Source organism: Lampetra planeri, chromosome 18, assembly GCF_965212315.1.
Source record: "Lampetra planeri chromosome 18, kcLamPlan1.2.h2, whole genome shotgun sequence".
Classification (NCBI taxonomy): Eukaryota; Metazoa; Chordata; class Hyperoartia; order Petromyzontiformes; family Petromyzontidae; genus Lampetra; species Lampetra planeri.
In genome coordinates, this window is record NC_136124.1 from 2,833,690 (window position 1) to 2,851,955 (window position 18,266).

Genomic DNA, 18,266 nt, shown 5'->3' on the forward strand with positions numbered 1-18,266 from the left:
TTTCCCAAATTGTATTCCGATTCTGCTATCGCTGTTGTGTAATGAACTACCCATTCGGAATGCTCACAGAGCAGTGCGATCCTTTGTGTTAGAGAATGGCTCAGAGATACAGATATCCAAGAACAATATCTGAGATCCCTTCAGGTTACCTCGTTTATCCATCTGAGACGGGCAAACACTTTCTCACATTCCCTGCTGCAGTGGAATGTTCTTCACGTGGCAGTAAAACCAATATTTTAACTTCTCGTAGGTGGAATGTTGCCAGTTTAATGTGACGGACGTTTCTTGTGCATGTGTAGTCATCGGTGATTGGGCTAAGACCCACAACTCTCCACACTTGGGAACAGGGTTGAACTGTCGGCAGCCGAAAACCCGGATTTGAACCCAGAATCACACGGTGGCAACTGAGCGCTGTGATCCCTGGTTCAACTTACAACCTCTCTGTCGGTCATTCTATTAATGCCAACTCTACAACCAGCCACATTTGTATAAATCAACATGGGGAAGATTTACACCACGATTGGATGTTTTTAACACAATATAGTGGTTTTGGTGGAATAAATGTATTGCTATAGAGTAGTAAACCAAATGTTTTCTTTGTGGAATTATACCAAACACACAATCTTGACTTATCCTGAGTAACCTTTCGTTTAATAAGCAATGACAACGCTATTAAATTTGGTGCATGTTTTCGATAATTGTACCCGTGAACTGTAGCTCACCAAGCTTAAGGATTTGACATATGGAAATCTATGATCCAACAAATGTGCGCATTGATTGCACTTATAGGTAGGAGGTGTCGTTTGTTTATTTTTCAAGAATCCATTCAATTAAAAAAGGCCAAAAGCAAAAAAAATGCAACGTCATGGAAACTGAAATCTTTAAGCAGATCACTAACGCACACTCTTAAGCCAAATGGTAAATCCATTACTAAGGTGCCAGATTATGTAGCCAACATGGCTTATAACAAAGCCAAGAACCCTAACACGTATCTTATGGCTTTCCAGCCAATATGTTGAAAGTAGCTGCCAGTGCAGTGGAACCACATGTCTGGTTTGTTATTGGATACAAATAAGGTTGGTGGTTCAACTACAACAATCAGAGAAGCGTTACACATGATCAGAGATTCTGTGATACGGAGGCAGAACCCACTGAATTATACATCAACACAAACATGCCTCCCACTCATCGCATCTCGGCGTAAATCGTCTGCGGTTGCAGTGAATTAGGTTGGGACACAGCCACAGTTGGCGCCACAGCAGGCTTCTCATGTATAAGACATGAGTTCAAATACATGCCAGGGTTTACTCAGTCAGCTCATCATTCCTCTGAGGAAGGTAAAGCAAGGCAACAATTTTAATGTTTAAAGGCCATCTCCATTCTCCAAGGGACTGTCTTTGTGCCTTTGATGTTGTTGAGATTTGTGTTGTATTCATGTATTATGGGTGTTATCATACGTTGGTGCATCGATTAAAATCGATTCGAAATGAGAAAGTTTCATGGCTCAGGGATCAGAATGATGAGCTGGCACTGCTGAGATCCTGGGTTCGAATCCTGTGGTTAAACCTGGTTCTCAAGTGTGCTGAATTGATGGTTTCAGGTCAGTCACTGATAACTGCACAAAAAGAGCTATTATATTACATTTGGTTCTGCACTTTGAGGGAGCTCTGTATATCCGTTTCTGTGGACCATTATCTGAGTATGAAGGGCTGCATGGGTCTATGAGATCTCCAAATAAATAATTTATTTTGTAACATGATGCCGATAGCACAATCTTGATAAAAATTTGGGGGGGAAATCGAAAGTTAAAATGATAAACTATATGCATCAAATCACACTTTTAAGAATTAATTATTTTCAGCTCATTTGTGCTGAATATCATTCATTTGTATGACTTCTACAGCCACTAGAAGTGTTAAAAATACACCACAATGTGGTTGCGAGGAAGGGGGGGGGGGTGGTGGGGGGCGGTGGCTGAATCGTTACATTTATGCATAATGCAGTGAGGCACGCCACGGTGGTGAGATGTTAACTACCTCGCCTGTTTTACAGGAGGTCGTGGGTTCGATCCCGACCCGGACGCCTGCTGTATATTTATAGTTTACGTGTTCTCTCTCCCCATGGCCACTTGTATTTGTCTCCGGCCCCTCTGGTTTTTCCCTCCACATTAAGAAAAAAGACTCGTTTAGGGTATTTGGCTGCCTATACATTTCCACGCGATAAGCCACGTGGTCGTTCTATCACGTGTGGCCAGGTCGCTTGTGAAAAAACAACAATATAGCCCAGTGGGCCTTACCTGGTAAAAACAAAACAAAAATGTCAAAATAGAATCGCGATTCATCTTCTTGGTTCTTTCGCTAAAGTCACGTAAAATGGAAATAATAAAATAATAAAAATAAAACATAATAAAATAATTCTCACGACGTGTTTTATTTTTATTACTTTATTATTTCCATTCTACGTGACTTTACCGAAAAAACCAAGAAAATGAATCCCTGCAGTCACGAAAGCTTTAAATCTAAATAGAATCGCGATGTCGCTCGTCATCAAATGCCTCGCACTCACTCGGCTCTGGCGTCTCCGCTTGCGAGGAGGAGGCTGAGCTGGCGCCGTCCTCCGCGGCCGCCTGCAGGGAGGAATTCCTCCCCGGAGGCAGCTTCATCCCCAGCTGTTCGGCCAGCTCGGAGTGGTCCGCTGGGTGCACGTAATCGAAGGCGCTGCTCCCAGCCATCTCCACCTGCCAATACGCACGCACGGACGCGGCGTCGAACAGCGAGCAATGCTGCTAATAATGCGCGCACGGACACAACAATAGGTGCGTGGTGAAGGTGCAGCCCTGCGGTTGAATTGGAGAGAATTTAAGAGGCCGGCAATGGGTCTCATTTACAAGAGTGAGCTGGGTCGCCAAAATGACAAAAGCAGCAAAATTATTGCTGGCAGAGAGGTGCTCATACTCGTGCGAGCTCAGGCGAGCCCCTCTATTTGGTATTTGGCCTAGTCTTTAACGCTGGCCAGAGGCAAACACACACAAAGACACAACAAAGACAAATATTCCCCCTTTTAGCCTGAACAGATATTTGGGGCAAGTGCTGTTAGCGAGCACCTATGAAGGCTGGCACATCACACGAGGGAGTGGGTGGCCAGCACCATGCCCGGCCGCCTTTGTCTCCCCAGTGGCGATGTTTATCACGCCAGGTAATCATTTGAGGCTGAGTCGACTTAGCAGAGGCCCAGGACCGGTTCAAATATTGGTCGTGATCGAGAATCGAATTTGGGTTGCATGGTTCATAGTGCAGTGCGCTAACCACGACACCACCTCTCCCCATACATGCACGAACGAACACACACAAGCGTGCACGCACACACTCCTCATGGCCACATGGACACAAAAGATGAATGCAAAGTGTATCCCTGCAATTACTTGGTGGGAGATGAGCCTCCACTACATGGAGCAAATGAGTGCCCCTCTGTAGGGTACTTGGCCTACTCTTCCACGCTGACCAAACATCTTAGAAGAGGTGGGAGTGCCCACACTTTACCCCACTACCACACACACGACCTGCCGATCGACAAGCTGTGATGTATCCATTCACATCGCCGGGTGAATGGAGGGATCGGGGATTTAAGAAAGTTCCGCAATTTGTTTCAACTGTCATGCCGGAAAATGAAATCGAAGCCGGCGACCCCTGGATTTGAAGTGCAGTGTGCCGCTGATCATCACGCCATAGCAGCAATTCTATCCCCTTGCACACAAGATGTAAATAATATCAATGCATTTCTCCCACTGCTGCTGCTGGCACTTCAGTGGCACCAATAACACGGCGGGCTGTCTTGTGCTCTAATAGCAAACAAATAAATAAATGCATTTAATTAAGTAATATTGTTCGGCAAACAAAAGCGAGAGAAAAAGGCAATCTACCAAACCCTTCGAGCATCTCTTCATATTGGTGGAAAATCTTTTTGGCCGTGAACATTGATTCCCTCCCCGAAAAATGTTTCAATCAAAATGTTTCGACTACGTTCTGTATAAGTACACATTTTTATGCACAGCTGCGAAGTCACACTCGCTTGCCCATAGTCGCACACGCTTGTGCAATATCCACATGAGCTTGTGAACATCGCAACACAATATGCCTAAGCACATATGAATCCACGAACGAGAAGGGGCTCATTTATCAAAATGCCAATAATAAAGCTACTCTGGACAAGTGGATATAGTGCATGTGCTCACATAAAATAAACAAATGAATATTTCATTGTAACTGCTGAAGCTGGCGTCCTTTTCATTTTCAAGGAATTCTCCCTTTTATTCTACACATGGCTTGCTGTGTGCTCAGCGTGCCACGCATAAGCGCGAAGAAAATGCGGTACATTAAATAAGCTTTACAGACGTGGATTAGCTACTCCACACACCCCCCCCCCCCCAAAAAAAAGAAGAAGAAAAATGCAATCTTTTTTAAAGCACAAAATAACATTGTGATACAAAGGAGAGAGAAAAAAATCGTACACGTGAAATAAAATATCAAAACTTCTTTCGCAAACAAAACACACGCAAGAAAAAAACGTATTGAATGGAGGCACTTAAACTCGTTACACAGAGTTGCCTATTTTTACTCCCTTGTTTTGGTGCGTAATTCCAGTAAAGCATTTATAAACATACAGCGGTAAGAATCAATGGGAATCCTGGGGCCTTTAGGCAGGCGAGCTGGTCCTCTGCCAGAGAATTTACTTTGCTGAATAAATGCTTGTTGTTTTGGGGGGGAGTACATCCCTCCCACGCCAAGGCCCTGGCGAAAACTATTCATTACAGACAATAAATCTCCAATGAGCAATGCCAGCTTTAAAGAATGAGGAATTTATCATGTGATATGCCACCCACGGCTCTCCGGGCTGCCTAGCAATATGAGGGAGAAGACTACCCCATGATCGTTAATAGCAAAACAGTATAAATTTTGATTATGATCAGGAGCCGTTCTTTCCTCGGGTACCTTCCGTGGCAGGGAGAGGTGAGGATAACAGTCCCTAAAAAAAAACATCAGCGGCGGCCGCTGAAAATTGGAAATGTAAATTTGTGCAGTGTCATCTGACACGGTGACTAAATTACACATAACATTTATGGGCCGTTTATCCACGAAGCAGTCAGCCCGCATTAGGGTACACAAGGATCAGTCCATTGCTTTTCGGAGGAGATTTATGGAACGTTTGGCTCCTAAACTCAATAGGCTAATTGTGTCCTTGTCAGAGAGCAATGACGGACAACTCGGCCTTTTCCCCCCTATCCAAAAAGCACAAGTCAGCCTGCCAGCCCCATCAAGAGCCATCAAACTAATGGGAAGCTGCAATCCCTGTCTAAAGATATCACCCAAATTAGGATACCCTCCACAATATATTTTGAATTCCGTCTGATGATCTTGGCTGCAGTCCACAGCGCAGCTTGGCCGGTGATACTTTGATTTGGTTTATTCTCCGATGGAGAAATCTTACCAGGTTTTAAAAATGCATTCATCCACTTATTGATTCATGTTTTTGAGATTCGGTGGAGGAGCAATGGAGACATCGTGAGCTAGGGGTTACGGCAAAATAGGTGGATTGAGAATGTAAATGCAGCGATTGGATATTTTTATAGATAATTGTTTTAAAGCCGTCGTTCACAAATGCATTAACATTGGCGTTTAGACAATGGTTCCACGGAATTTAATCTCGCGAACGGAATTACATTTTAAAATATTCATTTGTATGTGATAGGACAGATTACGTTGGATTATGTATTGTATATTGTTCACACGTATAAAGTACGCCTATTACATCTGGGAAAACTATCAGTACAACATTGCACGCAGTGGAGAATTTACATAACAAGAAGTGATATTTTTAAATTGTGGTTCAATCGAAAATGTATGCCGCATATTGATTTATTAATGAAATACAATTGTGAAGTGCTAATGTGAAGAAGCGCGTGTTACTGCAGGGCCTACTATTATAACGCGGCAGAAGAAAATACATGCAGCATGCTGTTCCTCTGCGTATGCACTTGCCCTTGTCGGATAATTATAGAAAACACCTTCCGGTAAACACTGCAAATCTCTGATCCCCCTTTATCTCTCCATTTCAGCCCTGCCCGCCATTTCCCATGCTGCCGGTTTGCTAATTAATTGAAAACAAACGACCGGCTTTTTCAAAAGCGGGTCCCAACGGGTCCCATGTGTTCCCGGCTGCATCGATCAACTTCACGCTCCGGCAGCTGTGGATGCCGATACAGTGTGCACGCGCGTGTGTGTGTGTGTGCCCGGACCTGCGTGCATGTGTGCGCGCGTGTGTGTACATACACACGCGCGCACGCATCGTGAGCCCAACCGCCCACGGTATTGGGGGGGGGGGGGGCCCAGGGTGTAAGATCACCGGAGGGATTGGCGCCGATTATCAACGCGTCCTGAGCTAGCTAGCGCACAGCAGATAGGCCCCTCAATCATCCTGCCACTGCAATCAATTTTTGCCTCTTGCCCTGAGTCATCGAATAATCTGAGGCCAAACTCAAAAGATCACTCTCAGCAATTTTGGCTCGGCAGCCCGCCCCCAACGCAGTCTGTGGAGTTTGTATTTTTTCTTGTGCGGTTTTGTATAATTTCTATCGCTTTTTGTTTATTTTAATTATTAACGAGCAGCATTTTGCTCAATTTGAGGTACTGGTAAAATTGTAGCCTATTGTGCCAGCTTGACCATATGATACGTGTTGCTTACAAACTAATTATTATATTTTGCATCTGGGAACACAATGCTTCACATATTCCAGGTGGTAATGAAGTCTGATGTGAATTCGTTGCCAATAATAAGTGATCGAAATAAATAAATAATAGTTAAGTTTCCTCCTCCCCCCCCCCCCTTCTAAAGCTGTTGATTTTTCATGTCATATAAATACAAAAATTCTAAACTTCATTATGCAGTGCCCTGGGGGAAATGGGATGGTGGGAGAAACGACAATGTGCAAGAGAGTTGGCAACATTACAGAGTCATTTGGTGTAAAAATTGGCCATCTGTTAACACACTTTGGACTTTGCTTTCATGTTAGGGGGGTGTCAGCAAACACTCGTTAGAACAAATTCTTGCTTCAAGTAATTACAAACTCTGAAGGTTAAAGCAGCATTAGTGTCAATTACTGGTCCATAATTATCCATGATGGGTAGTTAATTGTCCTTTGTGTGACAATTAATCCATTAATTTCATTACAGGCTCCAACAATTATGCCCTTTTCCGAGACTGTAAGGCTTCACCTGAAGGCAGGCGTCGCAAAAAAACGATGGTGATGCTTTCTGTCGCCCGCGGATCTGAGGCCACAGAGGTTGACAGCTACAGGAAGGTGAACCGCTCAGACACCGTCCAATCCAATCACAGACGATTCCCGCTGCCAAGTGTCTGTAGCGTTTAATCGTTGCATTAATGCTGGATTCTCATCATACTTGGTAATGTAGGCATTATCAGAGACAGCTCTCTGAAGCATTGCAATGGGAAAGCTACTAATGGATTCAATGGCAAAAACACTTTAGACATGCGTCATAAACTTTTGATGCTACTCTTGTGGCTTCCACGATGATTGCCAGTTGGATGAAATGTGCACATTCCCTCAATCAGATGACGAAAAGGAGCCAAAACTTTTAGTTGGGCTAATCTGCCTCATTTATCCCAGTCATCACATAAAAGCTTAATATTTAACACCGCCTTCAATTTACTTCATTGGAGGTTTAAATTAATAACCACGTTTTTTTTTGTTTACCCAGGAAACGCTGGGTAAAAAAAAAACTCAATTTCAAGACGCCACTTTGTGGAATGTTTTGCCAGTTACGTTGCTACAAAAAAATGTAATATAGATGATTGCGGACGCATCAAAATGCATCCGCATCTCAAATTCCTTCTCGAGAATTCTTGCCCAGAGAAAACCCACTCATGCACGGTAATAACATTGAAACACCTCTGCATCTGTACTTTCTGTACAGACACGTAACTTGCCCCTTCATTGTGGGTGCCTCTACACGATCCATCCCGCTGCAGGCCATTGCACCACCAGAATGACTGAGCTGAATATCGAATACCTTTGGTATTGTCAGGTGCTGCGTAATGGCTAGTGGCATGAGGTGAGATCGGATCAAACACCGTGTAAGCTCACCAGCCATTGCTTTCATGACCAGCGCCATTACCTTCTCTCCTATCTCGCTCGACTCCCCTTTGTGTGCTCTCCACTCCAGTGAGTCGGACCTCCTCTCAAACCCCTCTGTCGACCTCCACTCAGTGGGAGGTCGCTCATTCTTTGCCAATATCTCTGTGGTCTGGAACTCCTTCCCCCCGTCATCCCTGCCGCTAATTCCATGCCTGTTGTCTTCTCCACTTCCTATGACTGGCTGCATCTCCATAGTCTGGAGATCCTTTGCCCCCTGGTTATTCATGCCACCGATTCTATGCTCTCGTTCAAGTCTTCTGTTCTGCCTGTGACTGGATACTATCTATGAAGTGTATTAAATATGAAATTATATGCGTATATTTTAATTGGTTCCCCGTGATATGCACGAACTGCTTTTTGTAAAGCATCCCGACATGCTGCTGCATTTAGATGCGACGTAAATACAAATTGCATTGTATCGGCATCAGGTGCCACCAATACAGAAAGGGCATTTCCGACGCTTAATTGATACATTGCTGATTAACTCTTGCCCACAGCTGCTTTAAAGCAGTGCTCCAAACATCTGACATTGACTTGCCACAGTGCACCAACCCACTGCCCGACTCTACCACACGTCATTGAATTTCAACACTGGCATGAACCGATATCATGGAAAGTTAATGTGGAACCATGGTGAGTGCGACCGGAGAACGTCCTACCTGAGAGAGTCCCAGGTATATAGACACCGTCTCTGATATGTAAAGGAACCTCCCATCGAAATTCAGCACAAACACGAAACCATCCAGGGACTGCAAGACACGAGCGAGACAATGCAATGAACGCAACACATCGAGTGCAGGGATCAATACGTTTCAATGGTAAATTAAACAAACATTTACGGTTGTATATTTTGTATAACATTGGAGAAGGAACGCCTATAACTCAAGGCTGCTGCTGCTGAGCTGATTCCGTGCTTGTGTTAAGTGGCAGGGGTTAGAGCCATCCGTCCTAAGTTTGTTTGCTGTCGTATGTCGGACAGTTTGCAAAACATTCACAATAGCTTGAGTGGAGAGATGCTGGAGCGTTATTGACTTTTGTAATGGAAGACATTAGATGGTGGCTACCTGAGCACCCTAATTTGAGGTTCGTCTGGGACGGATAATCCATTGATTAATCTTCAGCGGTTAAATATGGCCCTAATTGTGACACTCAAATTCCACAGAGGCAGCAAAGCTGACAGACATGTTTCACAAACTTCAATAATCCCAATGTCGGCATTGGAATTATTTTTCGCCCCTAATGTATTCTTTCGTAGCCAGTGTACATGCGCCCAATGTATTCATCTGTCATTTCCTGACAAGCAATTTGCATTAACATTAAGGGGACTTCAATTGATTCGCTATGGACAAGTGTGTTAGAAAACAATCTATACCGCGGATAAAAAAAAAATTCATTAACATTTGGTAAAAAGGTTAAATTAGTCATGCCTCTGAACAAAGACATCGCCGAGCATACTGTGCAACAATTGACTTGAGTCTTGCGCAAATGCAATAGGATCTGTGTGTTTTAAGTGCCAACATGAAAACAAACCGATTATTTTAAAGGATAATCTAAAATGTTCCGTCATCAGGCTGCAAAGGTACTGCTTTCATCAAGGTGGTGATTACAGAAATTCGTGTATTTGAAACATGGTAGTTTTGCAGACACCAGTGCATCGTGTGAAGCAGAGATTCTTCGGAAATACTTGGAAATATATAAAAAATATATTTGAAAAGGACACGCTGATCTGAGCGATGAATAACGTTGGTTAATAGATCGTGAATGGATGGTTGGTTGCTAAGTGCTAATAAGTAATAAACTACACATGAAACAGAGCTGTGTAGCAACGCTTTGAACATGGTCTCAGACAGATCATTTATTGTAGAACCCGTGAAAGCCGAACAAGAAAAATAGTGTCTTATTGAAGAGGGCTCTGGGTTGCGAGGTCAAATGCAGGAGTAAGACAATTGACTCGTGGTGAGAAAATTCAATATACCACTTTCACTAAACTCTAAAAGCGAATGAAGCTATTCAGCATTTGCACTTTATTAGAAGTCACATATGAATAATATGATTTAATATTGGGGAAACATACGTGTGGATGTGTGAAATGTCTATAAAACAGCAACTGAACAGAATTATGTTTATTGTCCTGTTTAAACAATTGAGTAATCAAAGGTCAGGTTATCGTTACATTGCTCGGTATTGAGCTTCATGCTGAACGCACATGATTGCAGCCCATGACTGCTTAAGATTTTATGAGTTTAAAATGTGTGGCAATAACCTGGAGCCTTGTTATTTGTTTATGTACATCGTGATACATTACTGCTTTGTCTCTTTTATTAACCTACACAGCCAAGGGTTATTTTAGTCTCTATAATAGGCACGTAACAATGACACATTCGGCAACCACCGTTGATTTGATGAATTGCCATAATTCGAGGTCATTATTTTATTCAAGAACCATTTTTGTATTGTTTTTACCATTTCATCAAGATCGTTTCTAAATATATATTTTGGTCTCGATTGTATATTATTGCCCACCCTGTTAGCCTAAAAAGTACATCAGCATATCATTAGCACAAATAATACATTATTCATTCTCGCACAAAATATTAAAAGCATGTATTCTGAACATGAAAATTAATTTTAATTGTTGAAAAATTACACTGCCTTAAAAAAGGAAAGACCGACAAATTATGTGACGTTTTTCGTAAATTCCCAAAACTATGAGAAAACTTTTGAGTCCTTCTTTATATGCGCTGGGTGCCAGCGCAAAGGCAGCATCACTAAATAATGTGTCTAATTTTAATGTTTGAATCGGTGCATTGTTACACGCCTACTATCGAGTAAATACCATAACTACTATTTAATTTACCAGCAAAAGCCCGCTTAACTATTTGTTATTTTTCAGAGGCAACATGGCCACACGAGATAGCTGATCAAAGTGGCTCATACAAGAATCACACGTGGGAATTCATAGTCACAGCCAATTAATTTACACGCACGTTTCAAAATGTGCGGGGCAAAACCGAAGGAACGAGAGAAATTCTACGCGAACACAGGGAGAGAGAGAAGATGTTAACTCCAAATATACAACACAGGCATTGACAAGGTCGGGATCGAACACACGACCTCCTGCATAACTTCTCGTCATCGTGACACCACTAATAATTTTCACCTCGAATTCTCTACATCACAAGTGTAACACCGCATCAATTCATCGATCAATAATGATTCGTAAGCTTGCAATAAGTGCACCGAACCATGCGCGTGTGAATCGTGTTCTATTCTCGTCATACACGTTGTGTGTAATGAGATCACGTGACTGCTGCAGCCACTAGTTGCCACTAAAATGTTTTTTTTTCATCGAATCCAATCTTGACGTTGAATCACGAATCACAACTCAACAAATTTGGTGGTGGTGAGCAGGGTTGCGGGTGTGGGGTGGGTGTGAATTGGTACATATCTATTGTATACATAAAACACCTCTCCAGAATGTAAAACGTAGTGGTGCGTTTATTAGTTAGTAAAAATTAGTGGCAAGATGTTGTTTTATGCTTTCACTGAGTGTACAAAAAAGCTAAAAATGTCACTATCCTTTATGTAACGAGGTAACATTAATTTTAATATTTCTGCGTTGTAGACACATAAATATATAACACACATATCTGTGTCAAATGAATTGTGCTTATTTATTGACACGTTTAATTGACCACAGTTAGCAGTGCTCAGCTTATAATTTACAATGTGCTTTGGTATCCTATTGCAAAGGGTGACACTCTCGCTTCTGGAAAAATTATATGCGCACACTTGCCACCGAAATACAGAGTATATCTGAATATTTAGAATATTTATTTATTCATACTGGAGGAATCCGATGAGCTATGAAGCTCTTTTAACAGTTGTCCAATAATACACACAAGACGTGCATTTTCAGTGCGGCACTTTAGCCCATCTTTAGTAATATCCAGGAGTTTGTGGAGCCTGTAAGGATGAAAGCAGCAACCCATTATCTCCGTCTGTATGTAACACGGGGGTCATGCTAATGCTCGCAAAGATGATACCATATAGACATTTTAGTAGAGCGTTGTAATGCTCTTAGGAATTTATCCGATTGAAAATTGAACCAAATTGATTAAAAGGGTTGCCCAAACCTGGTGATTAAAAAAAAGACCCGAACTAAATGGATCAGATGTGTTGTGTTTGCTTGGTAGGTCAGTTGGCATCAACCTGGGAGTCAGCCGGCTGCGCGCTCAGCCTGGCGTTCGTGATGGCATGGCATAACCGGCAGCTCTCAGCAGCACGGTCATCATCACTTTGACCTCTGTGGAGTCCACTACACTGCATCCAATTATTTTTTACACTTGTGTAATCGTGTCGTTGTCTTTTAAAGAGCATCTGCTACGTTTGTTTAATCTGGATTTATTTTTTGATTAATGTTTCCTCTGTTTACGAGTCCTTAACCAACAGTTGAATCTGTGTGTACTCTCGAACAATTAGTTTGCGCGTTTTCAACTCTTGTCTACATATCGTTGGTTTCCGTTGGATATTGGCAACTGGCAACATTAGATTTTAGTGCTGCCTGCACTGGGCTGATGTATTGATTCATTCATCACTCGCGCAGACTCGAGCACAGTCAAATGCAATGGAGACGTAGATGAAAGCATAAATTCATGATGAGTAAGGCTACGGTTTTGACACGGAGGCCATGGTAGTCACAGAAATTGTGAATTTGAATAAAGTCCGTGAAAACTTGAAAATTGAAAATGGCTAGAACAACACATTAGATTCTGCCCTTCCTTTATTTCTTCCTTTCAAATATGCCAAATGTCAGGGGCAGGGGCAATGCCACACCCCAGTCTGTCACGTTCCCGAATTATTGTTTTCTCACCTCGGCCACGAATGATATGAAAAATTACCACTCCAAAATCATAGCATTACGAATGAAGTTTGATGCTTTGGTAAAGCCCCCCCACCCCCCCCCCCACGGGTTTTTCTCATTCCTACGTGACTTTTTATTCAGTCAGTTTGTGCCAAAAGTTGTTTTTGTTTCTCACCTGGAGGATTTGGCTGCCGAGATGATGCTCAAACACTTCCATGGCCAGGGCACTGGAGCTTCTCCTCTTCTGCCCCATCGCTGCACCACACAATGACAAGCGGCACAGCAGCAGCAGCAGCATCAGCAGCAGCCCCCCCCCCCAGGCCCCCGTCAGCCACATGGCACACGCTGTACATTGATTAGCACTCGACAAGGAGGAAGCACATCTCACCAGCTGTTTGGCGCTGTAAAACAGCACCCTTAGAGCACGAACACAGGTGAGAGAGCGGCACCATGTCAACGCGACTGCGCTGTTGCCACCAGCCGTAATCCTACCCCCTCGGCTTTTATTCACGCAAGAAAAACAAAGCAGGGGGAGTGCAGCAAAAGCGCTCTCCTCCGGCTCATTATCAAATTGCCTCTGAAAACAAATTTCTCCCAGACATTTTCATCGTGCCGACTTTTGAAAAAAGATCCACGGGCCCAGCCGTCATGCGCCGTTCTTTATTTATTTAGTTTTACTTTCTGCGCAAACACTGAAAAAAAATCAATCATAATATCTGGTTCAACTACTCTTGGAGAGATGATGATATAATGAGAATCTCCTGACTGGCAGAAAAGGGGAAAAATGAGGCAGCAAAGGATGAACTCTATAGAAAAGCATTACACCGCTCATTCCTCTACATTGTAATTCATAAAGGAATTTTAAATGCGAAAAATCCTTTATTCAGCTAGTCGTACGTTTGACTTTCAGCCGCCCTTGAATGTTACTATAACTACAGGCAGTTACTGAATGATGACCCATTTAAGTACCTTAATGGGTGTCATTTAGCAGCAGTTAAATATAATGACGGGGCATTTAGCATGCAAACAATAACACCGTTATATACATAAAGCTTGCATTTTGTGTGGATGACATTTTAAAAGCCAGTGTTACCACGGCTCTGCAGACAGATCTGGACAGGGGCCAAGAGTGGTGCACAGAATAGAGTGGGGGGGGGTTGGCGGCCTAGGGTTGCGGAAACTCTTTTGTGAAAAGGCACCCAAATCACAAGGTAAGGGTCAATGTTGTGTTAGTGCCCAAAACCCACACGCGATATACAAAAAGGGGTGGATTTATGGGATGCGCAGCAGAAGGAGTCATTTCCCTTTTGATTCATTTGCATTTCTGCTATTTATTCTCCCGGAATCAGGTGCGGTGCCATCAATCGCTTCACAAATCGAACTGGGCAAGTCAATAAAAATAATCTTACAACGGAGAGTCACGTGCACAGCTCTTGTTGGCCCACCCCCCTCCACCCACACCCCTCCACCCTCGCCCCTCCACCCACCCCCCTCCACCCACACCCCTCCACCCACGCCCCTCCACCCACGCCCCTCCACCCACGCCCCTCCACCCACACCCCTCCACCCTCGCCCCTCCACCCACACCCCTCCACCCACACCCCTCCACCCTCGCCCCTCCACCCACACCCCTCCACCCACACCCCTCCACCCTCGCCCCTCCACCCACGCCCCTCCACCCACGCCCCTCCACCCTCGCCCCTCCACCCTCGCCCCTCCACCCACGCCCCTCCACCCTCGCCCCTCCACCCACACCCCTCCACCCTCGCCCACCTTCTCCCCCCACCCACTCCCCCGGTCTGTCCTTGGCAGAGTCTGAATCAAATGCTCGCACCGGGCCACAATTCCCAAATACTAACGCGTGACTAATTTGTGTGCAGCCACTGTTTCAAGCTCATTTTCTTTAGACCGAGTATGTTTGCAGGTAGCCAAATACACACAGGGTATCCATTTTTTACAGACTATGGAACCCAGCATTTTCCATAATCACAGTTATTGCATTTTCACTCAACGGAGTGATGCACTGCAGCTTTGTTCCATGTGTAATGATAGATTTTTTGTTACACGTATATATGTGAACACTAAAAAAAGCAAGGATATATGACCCATGAGAGAGAGAAAAAAAGACACAAAATGCAATGCGTCTCCTGCCAACATTGTATGTACATTATTTGTTAAATATCAAACGAACAAAACATATTTCATTTAGTCTATTTTTCGGACTAGATACTGGTGCTGAACCTTGGATCCCATCTTGTTTGATCATGAACACATTTCTTAAATCTTTTCTCCAATCTGAACTGGCCTTGGCCCCAACTTCGCTTGCCAAATCACAACTCACGACTGCACCCTTCTGTACTAAGTGTATCCCACAAGGCTCGTCCAAAGCATATATTGGAGCTCAGATGTAGTGCCCTTATTCCAAGACGCTGATAGCATAATCTTTACGTCTGGGATCTAAAAGCTCATGAAACCATTTGGGCTGAAGGGACATGCATATAAAGGCAGCACAACTAGTTTTTTTTGTCATTGCCAGCAGGTCATTATCCCACAAAGAATTTAAAATGAAAGACACACTGACATTTCTTCCCCCCCCCCCCTAAGTCAAAAGTAATATTAGAATGAAAAATTTAAATAGCCCTTTGAGAAATCTACTGCTGGGTGAAGGGCTGACCACAAAGTGGCGGTCATGGAGGTTGTTCAACCATACTTCACCATACTGGTCAATGTGAGTTGGTATAAATTGGAGGCCCGCTATCGTTTCAGATATCACTCATCACTGAAGTTGGCCGTGGCTGGGAATTGAACCCACCAGGTTCATAGTGATATGCACTAACCGCAATGTCATCAATTCGCCAAACAAACCATTATCATGCTTAGAAAAACATAAATCTGTTTTTTTTTGCCGATGGAAATTACAGAAGTCTAGCATTTCCCACGTCCTATTTGCATTTGTTTTAATGCATTTTTAAAATGGAATTCCCAAGCGAGTTTTGCTGTGTTATGAGTGAATTGAAGTGCAGTTCTCTATTTGCTGCGGACTTCACAGAAGGCGGCGTACTTTGGTATTGGTTAAAAGGAAGGCCTCCCACACGTGGGAATAGCAGCAAATGTGGCACTCTGCTGACACAGATGTGATGAGCACTTGCTGAAAATCAGCAGGTCATCAGACAAGCATGGAGATGGCAATTGCATGCAGGGAGTCACTTCTGTTTGGACAACACGAGGCTGCTGCACGTGGACAACACATCATTACGCACGGGTGCAAACACAACCATTTTGGCAATGCGCACAAACATGTTTTTTTACAGACTTTTAGCGGTTTAATGATGCAATAAACACTGGTGCTCTCAGCGAGAGCCCAAATAAAGATACCCTTAATGCATTCAAGGCCACAAAATTATCTACAGCCTGGGAGAATGAATAATAATTTCCATCAGTAATAAAGGCTTTTAGGGTGGTGAAGTGAAAAAAGTCATTCATGTCCACTGCATTCAAAAACCGGAGCAAGGAAAACAAGCTAATGGCAGTAAATAAAGCATGGTCTTCGAATGGAGGGCTCAGCCGTACAAGTGCCAGGCTTGACATCTGCTTCCACGCGGCACTCAGCGCTTTAATAGAGATGTAACAATCCATGAGGATGAACTCTTCACTGCCGCAAATGGAAAACTAATTGCCAAATGATTTAAAGACAAAGACAAAAATATAAACGCAATGCAATGCGAGCTCATAATACAGGAACTCCCAAATAAAAATACAGCTGCATTTCGAACAAAGAGTTCGAACGCCGATTTTATTTGCAGGCATTACAGCCAACAACCCTTAATGTTGAATAATGTTATTGTTTTAAGTAGCTCAACTGATTAATTGTAATCATTAAGGCATCAAAATAAAGGTTTAGTGATGCGCAAAATTGACCTTCACTTCGGGATGCCTAACATTTTTTTCTAAACTGTATGTTCAGGCTACAGCGAGCTAGATGATTATGGATACCCTGCTGCATGATTTTGTTGGAGAAAAAAAAAACTGACGTGTAAAATTCTAAAGGAGAGCCGTTGACATTGCCAGGAATAGAACATTACCTCTCCAAAGCATTCTGCTTCAGATTTATGTAGTTACTTAAAGTTTATATTCTTAGGTTTTTTCGGTAAAGTCACGTAGGTAAAACATTAAAATTAATAAAAGTAAAATAAAAATAAAATAAAAAAATCACGACGTTTCGGAGGCAACACAAGCTTCCGTCTTCAGGTGGAAGCTTGTGTTGCCTCAGAAACGTCGTGATTTTTAAAAATTTTATTTTACTTTTATTAATTTTAATGTTTTACCTACGTGACTTTACCGAAAAAACCTACGAATATGAATCCTTGCAGTCACGAAAGCTTCAAATCTAGAATTACTTAAAGTTCTCAATTATGTTACTTTGTTCGGGGGGTGGGGGATCTAATTATATTGGCTATTGACTAAAATATATGAAGACAGCTGAGAAGTTCAAGGAGGACAAGTAGCAGTTTTAAAACTCTTGCAGCAGATAACGGTCGTGATGAAGTAAATGGTAAAAATTCTGAGCACGCTCATCAATGTTGCATGCAACCTGTGTGTCCCCGGCCCGCTGGTGATAATGGTTTGACCATTATAGTTGTTAAAGCAAACAACTGATGGTTACATCTGGGCGGAGATGGGGTGGAGGGGAGGATTAGGAGGAGGGGTAGAGGGGGGAGGTGTGTTCGGGGGGGGGGGGTGAGAAGAATGTAATTTCAATGATCTGACTGTGATGTTTAGTGCTTGAAATCATTATGTGCCATTAAGAAATGGAGTGAGTATTGTGTGATACACTGTGTCTTCAATTGGGTGTCTGTTCTGCGTGTGTGCGCTTGGCATTTTAAATCAGATTGGCAACAAAGCTGGTACACAAAAGGTATCGGGCACTTTTTTTTTCAAGCAATTGACCCACGGTAAAATTGAAGGTCACATTTCTCATGATAACAAACTGGGCCAAGGCTTCATATGGCGAGGTTCTTTGTGTGTATCACAACACTCCTTGAGTTAAAATCACATTGCATTATTTTTGCCGAATTTTTTTCCCCCCAATTGAATTTTCATAAGTGACCCATTTTCTTTGACATTCAATATACATTACTGTTTAAGCTGACACGTTGAAGGATTTTGACTTGTTTTGTACCGCCGGCTACAATA

At 43.0% G+C, this 18,266-nt stretch overlaps 1 protein-coding gene across 1 annotated transcript in view; it reads right to left on the reverse strand.

Moving 5' to 3' along the window:
* LOC144723730 (neuronal PAS domain-containing protein 3-like) overlaps window positions 1-18,266 on the reverse strand; it is a 107,886-nt gene that overhangs the window by 21,194 nt on the left and 68,426 nt on the right. The window contains exons 3-5 of the mRNA XM_078602665.1: window positions 13,249-13,328; window positions 8,869-8,958; window positions 2,566-2,737 (exon numbers count right to left, since the gene is read on the reverse strand). Coding sequence (XP_078458791.1) covers window positions 2,566-2,737; window positions 8,869-8,958; window positions 13,249-13,328 — 342 coding nt within the window. The remainder of the gene's footprint in view (window positions 1-2,565; window positions 2,738-8,868; window positions 8,959-13,248; window positions 13,329-18,266) is intronic.